This window comes from Papilio polytes, unplaced genomic scaffold (assembly GCF_000836215.1).
Source record: "Papilio polytes unplaced genomic scaffold, Ppol_1.0 DF821067.1, whole genome shotgun sequence".
Taxonomy (NCBI): domain Eukaryota; kingdom Metazoa; phylum Arthropoda; class Insecta; order Lepidoptera; family Papilionidae; genus Papilio; species Papilio polytes.
Genome location: NW_013528137.1, coordinates 1,525,172 through 1,546,290, shown reverse-complemented (window position 1 = coordinate 1,546,290; position 21,119 = coordinate 1,525,172). Strand labels below are relative to the sequence as shown.

Below are 21,119 nucleotides of genomic sequence, written 5' to 3'. Positions count from 1 at the left end.
AGAAGCAGCTGGCGGCGAAGGCGGACGCGCGCGGCGAGGCCCGCCTCAGGGAGACCTTCGACTGCGCGCAGGATGAGGACTTGCAGGTCACATATATACATATTTATATAATAATAATAAAAATATTTCTTATTCTCTATATAATACATTATATAGAGAATAAAAAATAAAGATATATGGAGATTTAAATAATAATAATAAAACTTTATTTCGAGGAGATCTATTTGTTAGTAAAAAATGTTATTGACTAGTGTTGTAAAAGATATAACATCAATTAAAAATATCTTTATAAGTATGAATCCGTCGAGCCATAATACCTTCATCATAAAATAAAATAAAACATCCATCCACCTAAACTTACCCAATGATGATATTAGTATGATGTAAAAGTTTGAATGGATGGATGTTTGTCGATTTATCTCCAGAACGGTTAAATGGTTCTCGATGAAAATTGGCACAGATGTAGATCAGTCTAGAACAGTGATTCTCAACCTTTTTTTGTTGCTGCACATATTTAGCGATTTCAAAATTTGGCGGAACATAAAGAAAAAGATAAAAATTATTTACTTACTACACTTACTTAACACATTGCATAAATAGTTTATGACAATAATATGCAAAAATTTAAACTTCTTGAGAATCACTGGTCTAGATCACCATAGACTATTTATAATGTATAAATTAAATTTAATTACACACGGATGAAATCACGGGCAAAATCTAGTTACTAATTGAAATAAGTATAATTGTAACAACGTCCTCTAGTGATTAACAGAAGAAACTCTCCTTAGAAGTAACTAGTTTCAATGCGTGTTTTAGCTGTACTCCGATAGATGTCACTAATTAATAATAGTACCAACAACTGCCATTAGAGGTCTCAACTCTGTTAGGAAACACCAAAAAGTTCGAAATGTATTAAAAGGTGGGTTTTCATTGCTGAAACAATAACATAAAACATGTTTTCAACATGTTTGATGAGAATGTTTCGGCAGAGAAAACAAATACTTCATACTAATATTATAAATGCGAAAGTTCAGATGGATGAATGTTTGTTAGAGTTTGTAGCATAAACGGCTTACCAGATCTGGAAGAAATTTAGCATAGATGTAGAACATAATCTGGAAGAACACGTAGACTAATTACTTTTGTTCTTTTAATTCCACGCAGACGAAGTCACGGGCGAAAGCTAGTACAATGATAAATGTTTACGAAGTATAATAGCGTGTACATTTATATGTCATATCGCTCCGCGAGTGGAATTTGATGCATACGCTTTCCACTTTCATAAGGGGAACGTTATAGAATGCATAAAACGCGTTTTTACACGTAGTTCGCTCTTAAAAGGGAAAACGTTGTTCATATCATGTTTAATTGGAAACGGAATTTGAAATATTATCTTAGCACATCTAGATGATATATATCTCTAGTCTCAAATTATATCAATAACAATCATACTTCATACTAATATTATAAATGCGAAAGTTCAGATGGATGGATGTTTATTAGAGTTTATAGCCTAAACGGCTGAACGGATTTCGATGAAATTTAGTATGGATGTAAAGGATAGTCTGGAAGAACACATAGGCTACTTCGTTTTGATTTTTTTTTTATTCCACGCGGATGGAGTCGCGGGCGAAAGCTAGTTATAAATAATTTATGGACGCTAATTAAATTTTAAATAAAAGTCAAAGCTTAAAGAGCACTTGTTTTATATGTTTTTTAAATTACTTCTTACTAAAATCATATATCATTTATTACCTAAGTATCATTCGATTCAAATAAGAATGTACATTATACTTCATTGATGAAAAAAATTATTAAAAATTAACTTTAATTATCGTAATCAATATTTAGTATTTTATCTGTTTTTAAACTATGCAATAAATCGCACTTCGCAATTTCTCGTTAACGCACAGCAATAACGTATGTTATGAAAGTTTATTACGCGGATGAATTTTGAGGTTATCTTTAAAATTTAATTATATCCTATTACGCAAAATTTTATCGAATCAACAGACGTAAATTATCTATGCCTTAAACTAATAAGCATCCATTGTTAATTATTTAACAATTATTCAATTATTAATTAGTATTTTGCAATAACACGTTATTGTATGTATTATTACATCAGCACGGATATATCTTTTACATTTTTTTTTATTTTTAGAGGGGGCACCGCCTCTGTACACTCTCAGGTGAAGCCTCTGTACCATCTCTTTCAATTTTTTTTAAGATAAATATAGACAACAAAACTGTTCTTATCTATATAAAGAGGAAAGATTTGTATTTTTGTATACATTGAAATAACTTCAAAGTACCGGGTCATTTCAAAAAAATTTCACCATTAAAAAGCTACCTATCAATGAGTAATATATATTTATTAATATCACGCGGGCGAAGTCACGAGCAATAGTAGTTTCTTATATGTTTGTTCAAATCTATGGCTGCAATACTAATTGTACTCATGTATCGTAACTACTTATGACATGTTAAAAAACAGTATTACATTCGCATGTTACAGATCATTACGAGATATAACTCCCATGCTAGTATCTGAATCTTATTCAACAGCTTCTATATTGAATGTTATTTCCAGTTACGTACTGTTTACTCAGCGTAATCATCAAGTAGTTAATAAAACGCCATTCAATTTGGAAAGTGAAAAGAATTCTACTAATATTGAAAAAAAAAATAGACTCGCTAATTGATATACTCAGAATTATTTCAATGTCACCAAAGAAGTCATTTATACATCTTTACTAAGGCAGTAATTAAGTTATAATTAAAAAAAAACTGTTGAGTACCAGTGAATTGTTACGGGTAAAACATCGCAACGCAAAATGATTATGGAAAATATTGATTCCCGTATTATAATTGAAGTGTTCCACTTTATGATGCTTTTTGCGTCTCCGTTCTATTCTAAAACTTGCTTTAATACACCATCATTGCTCTGTCGGCATCTTTTAACTTCACCTTAACACGAAAGAAAAACTTTTGTTGTTACGATAGATTAAATATTGAAATATACATAGAATTTTACTTCCCTAGATTTTTCTTGAGACTTCATTTTCGCGTATTAAAAAAAGTAGCCTATGTTCTTCAAGACATCTAGACTATGTTCTATGCTGTGTCATAATACATCGAGATCCATTAATCCGTTTATGGATATACGTAGTTACGAATATCCATCCATCTAAAGTTTCCTATACATTATCAGTAAGATAATAAGTATGCATATATTCACATGTATAATATTTATATATGTAATTTGTGTCTCTACCTCCATTCTTAATATTTATGGTTCTGTTACTTAAAGGCGCTTGAGATATCTTACAAATATTGTTCTATGTAACGTAATTAGGTATCTCGCGTAGTAATTACGTGTTGCGTACATTATTTAGCGATTCTGTACTTTTTTGTAGTACCCATCCCGTCATACTTTCTCTGCTTTCGAGGCGAGAACGTTCGTAATTAACCGGGCTTCATAATTAAGTGTATACGGACCACGCCTGGCACACCGTGCTTGTTCTGTTAACATCGTTATATGTTTAGTCTTCCGGAAATATAGAGCACCAAATTCCGTTGTTTGTAAACAGTTCAAGTGTTGGAAAACTCTCACATTTTATTTTTACTGCACGATTTTCCTATAACTTAATATTACTTCTTACTAGTATTATAAATGCGAAAGTTTAGATGGATGGATGTTTGTTAGAGTTTGTAGCCCAAACTAGTGAACAGATTTAGTTGAAATTTGGCATAGACGTGGAGCATAGTCTGGAAGAACACGTAGGCTACTTACTTTTGTTTTTTTTTTTATTATTTCACGCATACGGAGTAGCTGTTGGAATCTAGTGTAATCATATTGCCAAATAATATTTTTTTACTCAGATTGTGTTATGTCTCTCTTAGAGTGTATGTTACCAATTAATGTTTCTGAGTGTAGCAACTATAATGTCGAGGACAGAGATTATATCTATACGAATTCATCAGACTGCAAAACAAATGTATCGTTCCGGTATGCGCTTTGATTGGCATATACATAGCTTTTCCCGCGATTTCCCTCGCAGCGTATCATGCGCAGTGCAGTGCGCGCGCGCCGTCGCGCACATCGGTCCGTTTTAAAAAATATAATGCATTTTGATATTAATATAAGCTCGAAAATAATACGTTCACAATAGTGAAGTGTTTGTGATGTGGATTTTGTTATACTTTTAATAATAATGTCACTGGATATAATGTTTTTGACGAATGATAATTTGCACCGCACCCGCAAAGAGCCTTCGGTGCTGGGACTCCGATATCGGGTATACAGGTTTTATTCTCGAAAATTTTTGACATTTTTTTTCTGTAAATAAATTCATTTTAAATTATAAATAATTGTTTGCAATATTTTTTTTTGGTATTACCAAAATTTTTCATATTACCACTTACGTGGTTTTAATAATAATGTAAACCATAATATATTTTTTTGGATATAAAGAGATTTAAAAAACATATAAAATTAAGTTTAATTTTGAAGTTTAATAAAATTTTATAATCTAACAAACATTGATTCGTCTGCTAAACTATTTAATATAGGTTTATTAGTTCTATAAATAAATTTATTTAACCTGTATAGTAACAATCTTTTCTTATCTAACTAATATTATAAATGCGAAAGTTGGATGGATGTTTATTAGAGTTTGTAACTTAAACTATTGTACGTATCTAAACATTTTGGCATAGATCTACATCTATTAATGTATTCTTCCAACCCTACGGTTGGAAGAATACATTAATTATTTACTTTTGTTTTTTATTGCCACGCGGACGGAGTCACTAAAACTAGTAATATCATAAAAGTTAATAATATAGTTGTTAAATACATTTTACTTATACCATAAAATGCTCGATAAATAATCAATTATCATAGGTGAGAATAAAAGCTTGTTACAAATAACAGATTAATTAGTTGCGCTGACATTGCGTTTACTATCGCTGAGAAATTGCAATTTGCATCGGATATGTTTCTACACATTTTGGAAAGTAATTTAATTAACACTTGCGAAATGTACACTAGTACAGTCAGCAACAACCTCGTTGAAAAATGTAAAATATTTTTTGATAATAGAAGTCTAGAGAAAGGTTGAATTTTAATACCTTTATAGATGAAAAGGGTAACATTATTATCATATAGTGCTGCTTATTCTAATTCCAATCTATCCATAATTGTATGAACAATAAGGTATTTATAAAATTGTCAACGAATTAATCATGTTTGGTAAATTGCTATTTCATGTTACAGAAATATACCTTTACTATTAAAAATAATGATTAGAAAAATGACGTAAAATATATTCGAACTAGTTGCTAGATTTCGTAATTGTTTTTGTCGCCGACTGTACTTCCAACACGATTAAGAGCGGATGATCGTTATGCGCTAAAAATCCGCGAATATTAATTGAATATTTGCATGCGATGTTCTCTATGTAGAAAAACGTCCCGGAAGACAAGCGGATAGTTTTAACACGCACCACACGTAACATTCATCATTCATACATTACCAACTGTCATATAACAAAGTTAAAACTGTAAAAGTACTCATTAAATGATTTTTTTACAATGAACTCAGTATGTTTTAATATAAATTAACTTATGCGAATCATCGATGTAGCTACCGGTTTACATAAATTTTTTGTGTGCTGTTTATGTGATTTAAAATGTTGTTTACTTTCCCTATCAACCCGCATGTTATTGTACTTTCTATACTTTACATTTTGTATTATTAATACGAAATTACCCATATCTTCACAAACTTCACAACATTGTAAAGACAATGACCTTAGAATGTGAACTTGTTTATACTGATTTATGTAAGAAATGAATTTTGAATCCATAAAGTTTTGGCAACTTACACTACTTTGGAAATTATTTACATATCTGCCTTTTTAAGAAGTAATTACTGAGCTTTTTTTCTGAATAATTCAATTATTAGTTTATTATAGTATAAATAGTGCCTATAACAGATGTGAAAATTTGAATCAGGGACTCAAAGATTATAAATTTTCTCTCCTATCTTATTACAGGGTCTGTCTAACGGAGTGGAAAATGATCAAAACACAGCTAACCAACTTCCATCTAGCGATTTAACGCACAATCGCCTATCGATTAGCTCCACTACGTCCAATCAGAGTTACGATTCTGGTAACGTAGATTACGCCGTACCCAAACACACCTACAACCAACGACTACCTTACAAACCGAACGAGGAAACAAACGAAAAGACAAACAATCAAGCGAAAATATCAAATCCACTGTTCGGTGTAAACGCAGCCATTCATTACGCACCTGCACCAGTAAATCAAGAAGCGAATGATAAATATGATAGAACGTTACCCAACGGTGTAAGAAAAGCCCCTGAAGGTCAGGATAATGAAGCGTTCAAGAATGAAGACGCGATAGATGGTAGGAAAGAGGTGATGGTGACTCCAAACCAGATCGCAATAACAGATGGCAGCACCGCGACCTACACCACAGATAATAATGGTAAAATCAATGTTCATGTCACCGTCATGATTAACGCAGGTAATTATATGCATCCTTACGAAAAATCTCCCTTTCTATATAGCACTGTTGTTGGAATATTGTCTGGGTGTAGCAATAACTTCGAAGACAAAAAAAAAATATTAAAATTTTCACATTTGTGATGGAAAAACGTCGAAATTATTGCTTTACACAGTATTTAGACAATATTCCTACTAATATGTATAAAATGAATAGCACATTGTTTAACAATTAATTGGTACAGATTATCTAACAGTATTGCACAGTGATGGTATTAAGATTTAATCCAAGTTTCGGAAACGGGGATCGTGAGGTAACTCAGGATGCATATGGAGGCAAGATTATTGTAGTTGCATGTTCCTCTATACCTTGTTACAATCCAAATTTATCGAGAAATTACATATTGAATTCGTAAATTTTAAAAATTCTGTAATTTTTCAATATTACTTCGTTTTACCTTAATTTTCATAAAATCATTAAAAAACGTGAAATTAGCGTTAGTCTTTTTTTGGATCGAAACTGGGTATAACGTTTTCCTTCTGCCTCTATTATTTTGCTCAGTTCCTTCTAATTTGCCAGTTTTTGTGCGTCCCAATTTCTTTTTTCAAATCCTCGTTTAGTTATGTTATTGTAGTATCACAATTGTTAGTAGATTACGTGCTGTTTTTTATTTTATATCTTTGGTTCTTCTATTTGTAGTGAATGCAAATTGCTTATTAGTTCTGATTGTTGTTACAATATGCTTGTCTTTGTGTAAGTTTGTATTGGCTGTAATCAAGGCTTTTAAAGTATTCATTAAAATTTAATAATGTTACTATTAATAAGATATGTTTCTTAAATTTTCTCATTTGGCTATTATAGTAAATATTCTAGCACAAGCTTTAATTTTTTTTGCCGTAGTTGAATAAAATGTTCACAACAGCGCCTTATCATGTACTTTACTGCCTATAAGCAAGATAGGAAAGTACAATGGTGTACATAGCATATAAAATATGTATTAAATTTGCTATTATTAGAGCCTTGCTTACAGAGATCTCCTTACAAAATAATCTGATTTTACACAATACTTAATTAAAATTTCAGGAACGTTAGCAGACTTAAAGAAACAAAGAGCACAAATAAGAACAAACGGAAGTCCAGTAGAGAACAGTTTACATTCAACGACCAACCATAGTATGAACTCGTTACCGGAAGGTGTAACAAAGCAGGAGGGGTCAAACCAAGTGGTGCAGTCTCCCAGCGTCACAGTGCCGAGGTTCTCGGGGCACACCAGTGAAGTGGTAGGTGATACAAAGTCACATCGGTGCTGTATTATTATGTAATGTATTGGACAAACTACCCTCAACTAGGTGGTTGTGTACAAGTCTGAATGTCATTCCAAAAAGTATTTTTTAAACTAGCCAACGATATTTCTGTTCGTTTTAATTGTTTGGAATATCAGAAATCAATATTTGTACAAATTCAAATTCTCTTAAATTAATTTCAAAAGGATTAAATAAATGAATATGGAGATACACTTCCAGTTATAAGATTCCGTATGTACTAAAGAAATAAATGCTATATACACATAACAATTAAAATGAATGGTTTAAATATCGTTTGTCGAAGCCTAATTGCCGCCTCCTTGGATAGAGGAAAAGTCCTTTTTTGCCATTTTGCCTTCGCAAAGCAGCGGCTTGCCAACGTAAAGAATGTGTGATAGTGACGTAAGAGCTCAACTTATATCGGTTAGGTAAAATATGGTAGCCGTTAATAATACGTAGAAAATTATTATTATTGTCTAGTTATTAATAATTGTTGTATATCTTTCGTTGTATCTTTCCTAATTAAACATTCCATTATTTTATTGATTATTTTGATGACATTGATGTTCGGAAATTATTAATTATTGCATTTTAATGATATTAAATTTCCGTGCTCGTGTTTGCAATCAAATTGATAACTGATATTTTTAATTTATTGGTGCAATTACAAGGTAACTATTCTACATTGTATTAAATAGTTTGCACAAATATATTTATTTTTCACTGTGTTTTGAATGTCCGCATATGGCAGCTAATTAATGAAAAAGTTCCTTAGCAAAGTAGTGCATTTTAAAAACGTTATTGTTACATGCATTTTTATTCGATTTTAATGAATCGTTGATTAAAATTCGATACGATTTCCTTCGATTTATTAATTTTATTAAACAATATATCGATACATATTCAAATACAATTGTGTTGAAAAGAAATGAATACGTAATATTTTAAAATGTAAATCTTTAACTTCTACTTGCAACTATTGTTATGTTAACGTAATATACATACTACATATCAAAACTTAACATACATGAAAGATTTAACACTTAGACAATTTATTTGGTAAAACGGAACGTATTACTAAAGCGCTCGTGAAATGATCAAATATGTTATCAAGGTACATCATATCATATAATAAATGTCTAAGATTTTTTCACCCTTTGGTTATTTGTCAGGCAGATAAAATATTACAATAAAAAAACAGTTTCTGATATAATTATTCCTTCTCACATTTAATTTGAAAATTTATCATGATCATGAAATAAGACTTTAAAAAGTCAAAAACTTGTCTTTGAAGATAATGATGAACTTAACCTTAACTTAATCAAACAACTCGAAGGCTTATTTTTTCCTTATCCTGCTTGTGTAAATGTACATCCGTCACGTTTACGTTTGAACTTAGATCATTTCAACATCTTACTTCAGAAACACATATTATTAGTAAATATACGCATTATTCAAAAGAAATATTTAAAAAGTATAGTATCAAAATTCGAATTCTTGGGTCCAACAAATACTTTTACTATTAAAATGAAAATGAATTCTTGCTAATTTATCAAGTTTAAGGTTTGTCATTTAAAGTTATAGATTTTTTTTAATAATACCTTTGTATTGTTACATACAGAAAAATCTTTCCTCTAACTATTTAAATTTGCATAAGTATTTCAATAAGAATGTTGAATGTGTCCTAATTAGACAAGATATGATTTTAAAACAAAAAACAATGACTATGCATACAGAATTATAAACTATTTTTTAATTATATGTGGTTGAAATAGCGGTCTTCCATTATTCTCTATATTGTATACTATTAATATTATTATTCATTTAAACATCGTAGCATGTTCTTGTAGCCGTCCGAATATTTCAAACGACTTACCTTATAATTGTCCTCTATATTTCATTAAATTATTAATAATTCATTAAAGTTTAATAAAATAGTAGTACATGTTGTAGCATGGAGCCGGTGATGTTACCCGTTATGTTACTAATTCGTCCAATAAAAAAAATATATAGCAAAAATTTTAATGACTTAAAAGGCGATAGTAATTTTTTTAATGAATGTAAACCTGTAACCTTTAATATGTAATTTTACGTGAAATGTACTTTCAAAACGTTAACTACGCCATACGCCAGACGTTTAAATTTTTTTTAAATATTTGTGATGCGATTTGATTCATGTAAAAAAATTATAGTAAAAAAATTGTCATATAAAACAACTTTCTATATCTTGTATATTAAAAAAAATGTAGTCATGTATATGTTCATAAACTATATATTTATGTTGGTAATTATGTATATTTAATATTGTAGTTTTCACTAATTCCATAGTAATTCATTCGTCCATGTCATAGTCACTAGCGGTTATTTCGGTAGAACTATTACTAGTACTTATAAAGTACTTACGATCGTGCATTATTAATGTAGATTAAAAATAAATTATACAAATTAAAAAAAAATATTCTAAACATATTATTACGAAGCAATATTTAATGGCCTTATGTAAATTAAAAAATGCACAATATTCGATTTATTTTTTTATTATTCAGTATTATTTTATGATGATTTTTACTGGCAACATTTTGTGATACTATTACTGGATTTAATTTAATTCCAATTTTAATGCGAGAAAAATAAATATCAACGTATATTAATGAAAAAATAAATATATTCTAATGTGTTTTTCTATTTTAATGAAGAAAGTTTTATGTCTGAATAAATATTAAAAAATCAATTTAAAAATATCGAAATACAAGTCCAATTAATTCTTGCCTCATAAGATGTTCTTTACTTGTAACATTATTTATGTTATCTATAATTTAATAAAAAAAAAACTTTTTTAAAAAATATTCTATGGTACATACAAGAAAATGTGCAAGGATGAAAAAAATGTTAATCATTTCTGCTAAACCTTGTTTTGTAATAAGTGATGTTTACATTTTATTAACCCGTTGTTATTATGCTTTAAGAACGTTGAAAGACTGTTGCTCGTGGTGTAAACTACCCTTAACATGCACTGATGCCTTTGCTTTCAACTTGATGCTATTTGTATTTGTCTATCAGAATTAACGTCTATTTCCACTAGACGAATATCCGCACGACTGCAGCGCATCTCATTCTACTAACAGTCTTGATCGCGGATGCTGAGTGGAAATAGGATTTTACTTGTCACTTATCAAGGGTTCGTAAAGTGTAAACTACTTACTTACTTACTGCGTTGGCGCAGCGGCCCAAAGTGGGTCTTGGCCTCCGACACGTTCCGAAAGTGTAAACTAAGCATAGATTATTCCATAGAGAAGATTGTAGATTTCTGACTTAATAGTACGGAGCCTAACTAAAATTCCAAAAAATCTAAATACTTGTTAATTTTTAGTAAAATGTGTAAGAAAAATGCCAATGTCAAATCCTGTTTGTAAATTTCTATATATTTGTATGTAAGGAAGTCTGTAAAATAATATGTATCAATTCCTATTATTATTTGTTGTACTTTTTACACATTTTTTGTCAAACAAATTGGTCTAATAAATGATAAGATATTAAGTAGGATGTAATTGTCAAAATCAAAATTTTAATTTCCTTGCCATCTTGTCTTGCCTTGTCTCGGACCACGAAACGCATATCGATCATTCAACTTGACAGAGGTAGCCAACATTTTCTATTATAACTACAATTTATTTAAAAAAAAATAAGATTAGTGATTTTTCATTAGCTTTTAATAAGTACATTCCAAATTTTTGCATTTAAAATTGGTTGAAAATTATCTTAAATATAAAAATGTTGGTTACCCCTGACTTACTGTTAATTCATTATTGTACCTTATCGATGTAAGACTGTATATTTTGTATATGTGATTTTATTGTGAGAAATCAAATATCTTGCAATTTCTATAATTTTGTTTTGTAATTATGAATGATTCGTAACGCAAAACCCCGGTTGTAAATGTTCACTGTAGATATTATTGGGTGTAAGCTATTCGAGAATCACTAGTTTTTATGTGGTTTTATAATATTTTACCTGTGACTTCAAAACTAGAAAGCGTATTAAATGCATTTGTATACCGATTTGTATTATGTAACATTACTGCTTAGAGGTCAAATAATTTGTGGTACAAATTGATTATTATACTACGAAATTGAAATATGAAGACAATGCAAGTCTGTCTGTTGTATCGTGCTTTAATTTATTTTATCTTATAGCTTGTATTAAAAATCTTTATAAAACAAACTTAACTATTGAATTTTAAGCAGTAATGTTTTAGTAGTTGAAATTCCTATTATTCAGAAATTTAAAAATAAATCATTTGTTTACATTGTTATTTAATTTCAAAACCCTAATCTTGCAGATAGCAGCGGTAAGTAGTTAACTTAACCCACCAACTTGTTATAGTACAAGCATTGGCAAAAAAACAAAGATTTTACTTATGTTGGAAAACAGATATGTGCATCAGTCTGCATCTTTAAAACGACCTAATAGAGAAATTACTAACCGTGAAAATATATTGCAATACCCGGCCACAAATTATCTTTAAAATCTGTGTTACCCTACTAGGTAATTTGTTCGACAAAAACATGAAACACAATGATTTTTCGTGTTAAAAAATATCAAAGAGCGTAAACTAATTCTGACTGAACAGTTGTAAAAATCGATAACTCCAATGTCATCACTACGCTGGTATGATTAACGTGCATCGGTAAAACAACGGTATGTGGTTATACGTCGTGGATAAAGACGGCTGTACACGTAACTTAATAGTTGGTGACTTAATGCTCCTATGTATATAAGGTAAAGGGTAATTAGTATCAAAGAATACAGCACATTTTACTACAATATTTCTTAATTACCTATTTCACAATTTTTTTTAAGTTGATTTAAGGTCCTTAGTTATCTTCAAAGATGCTTTATGGAGTGTGGTACATTAACTGGATCTTCTGAAGCTAGTATAGCAGTGTAATAAAGTGCCGTGTACAGCTAGCTTTATACTTGCGTGTACTGTACTGCGGCATTGTCTGACGCAAGCTAACTTGATGTCCAGATCAGTGTTCGCCGGCCCGACTAGCTGTACTGACGTGTCGCGACCTCAATTAAATATACGAACTAAATTACGAGTCTTTTCAAAAAGTATTGAGGAAGAATATTATAAATTTCATTTTTATTAAATAGTACTTCAAACTCTGCATGATAAACATCATAAGAAAATTTTGCACAATGAAACCACCGACAAATGTAAGTATATTTTTTTTATTATAATTCTTATACATTACACTAGTATACTTTTTTAAATTATTTAGAAAATTTAAGGTAAATTTAGTACTTTTTTATTAATCTGATGCAATATTAAATCCCCTAGGTAAATAGGTCATTAGGTTAGTTTTACTTGAATTAAAATTTAACGATTATAAAATTGTTACGTTCATTATTATTTAATTAGAAACAAAAACTTTGTGAAATCATTTGTTTTTTTAATCTGCATTTTAGTAATAGAAAAAATGAAAGTTCTTTTATCACAACAATCTCTAGAGAAAGTAAACAGTGATGTGAAAAAAATACCACCCTCATCTGTCAAATCTTTCACAATATCAAACGAAGTCAATAATCGATCTGTAATTGTTGCATTGATACGATAAAAATAGATAGGATCGATCCATTCCATCAATCCTATCGATCGTCCTCTAAATTATAGATCAGGATTTTGTTTGCAGTTCTGTTTCATAAATTATGCTAAATAAGTTGTAGGTTAAAACTGTTTGTCGTATTTACATACGCGAAAACAGCTGTAAAATTTTATTTGTAGATCGTATGTGTCACATTTAGAACTTCTTTAAAATCATGATTACACATTTTTTCAGTGCGGTCCTTTATTCACTTTACTAAGTTACTCTAAAAATCTACGCTTTGATACGATGGGATACGCTATTCAAAGTTTGAGGTCTACTTAAAAAAGCCTGTTACCATCACAACACAATTAGTTAATTTTGACAATTTCCTTATTTTTCATAGTAATATCCACTCTCTTAATGGTTACTCAAGCTTACTCGTGTTTTAGACGAAAAATGAAAAGAACAATAAATTTGATTAGAATGAAATAAATCATTCAATTGAATTCTTAGTCACGTGCTATCAATGAAGACACGTGCTTTATTGAACGATCAATCTTGAACCTAAACTGCGGCCTTCGGGGCTCTAACGGGCGACAGAAATAGACCCGCGGTGCTACATACGGCGACCGAAGTTCACAGTCAATTTAACTGTGCTATTCACACTTTTTTGCAAACACTCACGTGAGTTAGTAAAAAAAATTAAAACCAAACATGATACAAACTTCAAAGCATCGTTAATAACTAAACATAAGTGTAAGTGTTAGAATGTAATTTGTTTTTTTGCCTATTATGGTTACCATGCATTTTAGTATGACGACTTAAATCTTTCGATCGAAATCGATTGTTATTTGTCCATCCTAGTTAAACGCAAGAATATTTTCTTAACAACTACTGAATCGACTTGGCTAATTAATAATGAGTTAATTGGCACACTTCTGAAGAATGAAGATAAGGTTTGTAAGAAAATGTTATATGCAATTTTCAATCGCTCATTGTTAACATTGACCCTTATCCGTTGATAACAAAGCTTATTAGGAATATCAACTACTTGACTACTTCGTTGTTTTATTGTAATGTTAGTTTCACACGAAGGTTGTTTAAAACATAACTGTTAATGTTTAAAAACGCTAGTTCAGTCTTTATGGCCAACCTTTAATAGGAGTAGGAGCTTCCTTAGTCGAATATATACTATTAGCTTTCGCCCCCGACTCCGTCCGCGTGGAATTAAAAAAAACTGAGTAACCTGTTGGTCTTCCAGACTATCCTCTACATCTATGCCAAATTTCATCCAAATCCGTTCGGCCGTTTTGGCTACAAAGTCTAACAAACATCCATCCATCCATTTAAACTTCCGCATTTATAATATTAGTATGATATAATTCAAATACTCATCAGAATTAGTGTGGTGCCGAAGGCCTATTTTTAGTCCATTTGCTTTCCCACTATTTGCTTTCACGGAGAGGATGGGAAGGGAAGGTGGATTTGACTTTGGAGGAGTTGCTTAGGAATGGGAAATATCCTCTATGTGTGTCTCTTTCTCCATTGATTAAGGAAGAGATTAACGCATCAGCAATTGCGGATGTACATGGCCAGTGGCCGCTCACTAGTTTTCCACCTTATATTACAAAAAAACAGTGTGTGTAACGCAGTCTTACTCTGCCGTCATTGTTTTGTCCTCGTGTGAAACTGACATAAGATAATTGCGTTTGAATTGTAATTGTTCTATGTTTACAAACTGTCCGTTGTGACCGCAATGTGAAAGTCATTCACCTTTTTCTAACTAATTATATTTATATTTGTCCAACATTGTATGTCTAATTGATATTGAAAACTACGCACTACGATGCTAAGTAAAAATAAATAATGACTTTTAAGTAACTATCTTTGTTCTAAAATTGTATTAAAAAAAGAACACGTTTTACATAAACATATCAAATAGAAAATTTTCATAACAAATATTTCTAATATTACGTGTTTGATGGGAAAAATAACTAAAAAAACATTGAACCATATTTTTTACTTAGTCTCTAACTTAATGACTAAGAATAAGACTTATTTGTTATCAAACAAGATTAGAAACAAAGACACAAGGATTACTATCAGATTACAACTTGAAGAGCAAATCATAACCTTACAATGGCCATGCGGCTTACGTACGCTTACATTGTAAGAGGAAAGACTAATTGTTTGTTATCTGCATCTATAGAAACATTAATGTTTATGTACTCTATATGTTTCGAAACTACAAGCCCCTTAGTAGTATATTACGGCGATCATTATCTTCGCTGTTTGGGTCGATATCGGCATATCCGTAAACGTAATAGACTTGTCATTATTGTACTAAATCTCGCATGAAAACTTGACCAAGGTGATCGTTAATTTGGACAATCCTCTCGTAGCTATGGTGAAAAGGAGAACCGTTGCAAATTATGTGCTTTTTCAACTTTTAAAAAGTAACCTCAACATTTTAAAGGCTGATCTTTGTGTAACCCATTGTCTTGTTTTAAGGCGGCGCTCCTACACGATGTGGACATCCCGACTAAAAAGGCGACCTTCGGCATGGGCTGCTTCTGGTCGAATGACTCCTTGTTCGGAGCCACGCCTGGCGTGGTGCGGACCCGCGTCGGTTACTCTGGAGGCACCACAAAAAATCCACATTATAGGAGCATGTAAGTAAATACTCCAATTGTCCAAAAACAATTTCCTAACATTATAAATTAGGAAATTGTATTGTTCAGGTTACATTATTCCTAGCATGCAATGTGGAAAACTCACATGCACAAGGAATCTCAGTTAATTTCAGTGTTATAATAAAATCACAATTATTGTGGCCGACAGCGGTGCAGGGGAATATTAACTCTCTAACAAATTCTTTTTCCAGTATGTATGTAGTGTTTCTTTGCTCTTTCTGAAACTATCAAGACTATCTGCATACTTTTGTGCTTACTAATAAACCTTTAATCTCCTATAATTTTATATTTATCACCACTATCCGTATCTAGCATTATGATAAGCGATAGATACATAACGTGCAATAATTCCCATATAGCGAACACGTGCTTCTTTTATTTCTTGGATGAAATTGGAAACGAAAAAATGTAGCGTAAATTAGAAAATATACAAAATTCATCCCCGGAGTTATATTTACAAGAAATGCGTTTTAAAAAATGTGAAACATTTTTTAATAATTGTTTGCTATTTTTTTTTATCTAATGGGTCAAGGTCTCGTCTTTAGTAGTTTTTTTGGCTCTTCCGTCTTCATATCTTTCATTGTTAGATAACTTCAATGCTTCGTAATATAACGAGTTTTTTCAATGACACGTGCAGATACGAATGAATACATAAACAATTATTGCATTCAATCAATGAAATGCATGTTTTCATGACTTGCATTTCATATTTTCTTCTAATGCTTGTAATTCTGTGATAATATTGTGCAATTGACATGGATCATTGTTCGCCTTTTAACGCATTTTTATAGTCCATTTGTACATCCATCTAGATTGTAATTACTCAATAAGGATGCTAGGGGATAAACTGACTTACTATAGATTGTCATTTTTAATTTCTATTGTTTGTCGTGCACACTTAAAGAAACGTAAATTAACAGATATTTATAGACATGACACGTGTAAGCTAGAAACAAAACAAAAACGTCATGTTTTACTTTCTATGTTATTTTTGTAACCACAATTTAATTAATAATTAATAATAAAACCAACAGCATAATAATAAAACTAATTAACTATACTTTTTAATAATTATTAACATAATTATGTCAATTAAAAAACACTAGGCCAACTGGCTTACTCCCATCAGGCACAATTTTAGTCTAAATGATTGTTTTCTCATAGAAGTTAACAAGTTCACTACCTAAACGAGCATATTATTGTCTTCCTTATTATCAAAGATAATGAAAGAGATAGCGAAAACATACGCTAATATTTTAATTATAATTTTTTGTGCGTCGACGTCGATGTAAATTTCGGTGTAAGCCAAGGCTGCCGCCTTGGCCTTGCTCCGTACGCACCGCACACTAGACTCGATAGCTGTCTATTTATATCTCGTAAAACATTTTATTTAGGTCATCGTCATCTTTCATTTAAACGTAGATACGATTGTATTATTGCTAATCTGTGCTGTTTTCATATCTATGATTTTTTTAGTGTTATTGATTTTATGACCTTCTAGAAATCATTATAAAGCATATTTTTATCTGCTAGCGTTGTGTTTAAGTAAGGATGTGAGATAAAAAAAGTTAGAAACCGGTTTCGGAATATGTAATTAGATATCTGAAGAACATCAGCTAACATGTAGTTATGATTTTCACAGTGGTGACCACACTGAAGTGATCGAGTTGGATTTCGACCCGAAGACTGTGTCGTATGAGGATCTTTTGGACATGTTCTGGGCAAACCACGAGTACGGACTCACTACTAAGCTAAAGAGACAGGTTGGTTATATATTTGTTAGATATTTATTTTACACTAGGTTTCGCCCGCGACTCTGTCCGCGTGGAATTAAAAAACAAAACAAAAGTAAGTAGCCTATGTATTCTTCCAGGCATCTATGTCAAATTTCCCTCCATCTTTCGGATTTATAATATTAGTATGATTATCAAAATAAGAAATATGTACGTTTTGTATTTTTAATTATTTCTATCACTTGAAGAACTTTAGCTCCCAATACATTTTGTGGTTATAGTTATAGCAACTTGTTTTAAAATAATCCATTCCAAATTGATTTAAATTTAGACCTAATGAAAACAATACGAAATGTTAGTACAAACAGTTTAATAACTAATTAATAAATACATAACCTACGGGTCATTTTAAATTATAATATCTGATGTTTATATATGGTGGCATGGTTGCGTGCTGACGATGGGCGCTCTCGAAATTTCCGAGAAAATCTCTCGTCTTAAACCAGTCTGTATCGTATGTTTTTGTAGACCATGAATGATGTTACATCGAAGACATTAAGTATAGGATTGGTAACCTAACTTAAATTGTATTTCCTTTGTTATTAAATGTCACTAAAAGTACTGCAAATAGGTACTATCTATACTATATACTATACTATATATCTATATCTATACTATCTATACTCTATACTATTAAAATAAAGCGTAAACACACACTTCTTTGTTGCCTAAGATGTCAAAAATTACAGCATATTTTTGAATAATTCCTTTTTTAATAAAAAGCCCTACACTTACGTCACGCTTTAGGCTATATATTCTCACGCCATTAAACTTAGGGGGTAAATATTTTGGATAAAAACCCTAATGTGGGAAAGAAACCATAAGCTGTTGCCAACATCAAGGAAGCAAGGTTGCCATGGTTTGACATCATGTCAAGTCATTTTGACATTTGCAATTGATAATTTGACAAATGTGAATAATAAAATGTAATTTTTATAATTTCATGAGGAAGTCGCATGGGAACAGCTAGTGGTTACTAAAAAAATTGTCAAATGATGGTTTTATTGTCATTAAAATTTAAAAAATCTTTTAACTGTTGTTTGTAAGATAACTAAAATGTAATCATAGTAACAAAAAGCATTAAAAAGGTCAATGTATTTATATTGATAAAATTAAACAACAATATTACCATTTGACATTTTTAATAAGCAATATTTTTGAATATCTTATCGGTCCCTTTTAAAATAAACATTTACCTGCAAGTTAATGTTCAGTGGCAAATGTTATCTGCATTATTTATAAGACGAGTAAAAATATTTTAATACTGTTGATGGAAATTAACCTAAAAACGCATATTAAAAAACCGTTTCGTTTTTTTTTCAGTACCAATCTATGATCCTCTATCACGATGAGGAACAAAGGGGGGCGGCGGAGAGCTCGTACAAACAGATGCAGATCACTTGCAACGGACAGCTACGGACAGAAATCGCACCCGCTGGCATCTTCTACCCCGCAGAAGAGTATGTTAAACATTATTCCTATTAATTTGGTTATAACAAGTCTTATGTAAACTCTCTGCTCAATCGTAAATCGCATCCGAAATCACGGTGATGATGCCCGTTCAATAAATTTACTTGCTAGTAGTTTCATTATTCGACATTTTGCTTGTGGTATATTTAATCAACATTTAACCAATCGTAGTATTGCGATAATAATCGAAAACCTCATGTAATAATTACAAGGTGATCGATCACAAAGTATGTAAAATAATTCTCTGATCTGTTGAAAAACTATGTAGAACTCCTACCTCAGAGCTACATAATAGTGCTAACTCCAAAATCGTAGTGTCGTCTCCTAGTTACATATATAGCAAAGAATCCTTCAATTCAATTGAATAGGCCACGACTCCTTAGCGACAAATATTATGAACGTTTATTTGCATACTAAGTATGCTTAAATATATTGCAAAAATTATGTCAAGGTTTACTTCTATCAATTGAAATCATTGAGCTGTAATTAAAATGGCTGCCATCTTTTTCCCCTTGTATTGGTGACATATTTAATATTACTTGCTACGGACTATTACTTGACTATTTTATGCTTTCGACCTTTATTACTAAGTATCAAATTTAAATCTTTATGAATGTAAGATTCTAATATGGTTTTTGTTTTGATATTATGCAAATTTACCTAGAATTGGTGTTGTTTAATTGACAAAGTTCACTCGTACTTTGTTCTACAAATACAAAATGAGGGCTTGCTGAATTTTCCACTTATTTTATCCAAGTTTCAACGTAATAAAACTCAAGTTACGTAGTTCGGAAACTCATTTAATGATGTTCGAACCAATAACACTAACGAATGGTTAAATGCAGCTAGGAATCTGGCCAAAAATCAAAACTAATCTAAGTAGGTGTGTTCTTGAATCAAATCAAACAAATTGATTCACACATAAAACCTTTTTGCATACGCAAACAATTGTCTCGTTTCACATTTGTGGGTCTTCTATTGTCTTTGATTGGAACGATCCCGAGATCAAATTAATCAGTGTACGCTCTACTTTCAATTTCGTGGCACAAATCATTTTGCTCACTCGCACAATTGAGGTCAATAAGGCCGTTTCAATTTTTGCAACGAGAAAAAATTATAGTGAAACCAGTTTGTACGTTTTTTGCTTCACAAATTATTAAGTACTGATGCCACTGTTTCGAATAAGAAAGCAACCAAATTGTTTTTTTTAATGATTATATGAGAAGTAAAACAAGATATTACAAAAAAGTGATGTAAAAATGATGAACTTACAATTTTTAGCGAATTAGCGATCCTTTAAATTTCGCTTCCAATTTGATTTTCATCAGTTAAATTGTTAGGAATAAAAATTATTTTTTTCAAAACCTTATAAGATTTTATAAAAATACTACAATATTGATGTTTCATTTAAAAAAAACATTTTTTTAGACGTTTTATTTTAATTTGGTTTGAGCTAATTATTTTTTTGAATTTGTGCAAATAGTTATCTTTCGTACAGAATACGATGACGAAAACTGTTTTGAGGTTATGTTAAAGTACCAAGCAATAACCATCCATACTTTATTTTACAGTTACCATCAGAAATACAGATTGCAAGGTCACAAGGACCTCTGCCGTAGTATTGGTTTAGACTCAACCAAGTTGCAGACCTCTCACCTCGCAGCCAGACTTAACGGTTACCTGGTGGGCGTGGGAGGGAAGACGCAGTTCGAAAAGGAGGTATCC

The 21,119-nt window shown here is 31.0% G+C and overlaps 2 protein-coding genes across 2 annotated transcripts in view; both read left to right on the top strand.

The window, feature by feature from the left end:
* LOC106109658 (protein phosphatase 1 regulatory subunit 12C) overlaps window positions 1-9,048 on the top strand; it is a 28,242-nt gene extending 19,194 nt beyond the window's left edge. The window contains exons 7-9 of the mRNA XM_013291242.1: window positions 3-86; window positions 6,066-6,564; window positions 7,627-9,048. Coding sequence (XP_013146696.1) covers window positions 3-86; window positions 6,066-6,564; window positions 7,627-7,865 — 822 coding nt within the window. The 3' untranslated portion in view covers window positions 7,866-9,048. The remainder of the gene's footprint in view (window positions 1-2; window positions 87-6,065; window positions 6,565-7,626) is intronic.
* A 3,817-nt stretch (window positions 9,049-12,865) lies between these two features.
* LOC106109657 (peptide methionine sulfoxide reductase) overlaps window positions 12,866-21,119 on the top strand; it is an 8,977-nt gene continuing 723 nt past the window's right edge. The window contains exons 1-5 of the mRNA XM_013291241.1: window positions 12,866-13,067; window positions 15,950-16,110; window positions 17,774-17,894; window positions 19,248-19,384; window positions 20,966-21,113. Of these exons, the coding sequence (XP_013146695.1) occupies window positions 13,020-13,067; window positions 15,950-16,110; window positions 17,774-17,894; window positions 19,248-19,384; window positions 20,966-21,113 (615 nt within the window). The 5' untranslated portion in view covers window positions 12,866-13,019. The remainder of the gene's footprint in view (window positions 13,068-15,949; window positions 16,111-17,773; window positions 17,895-19,247; window positions 19,385-20,965; window positions 21,114-21,119) is intronic.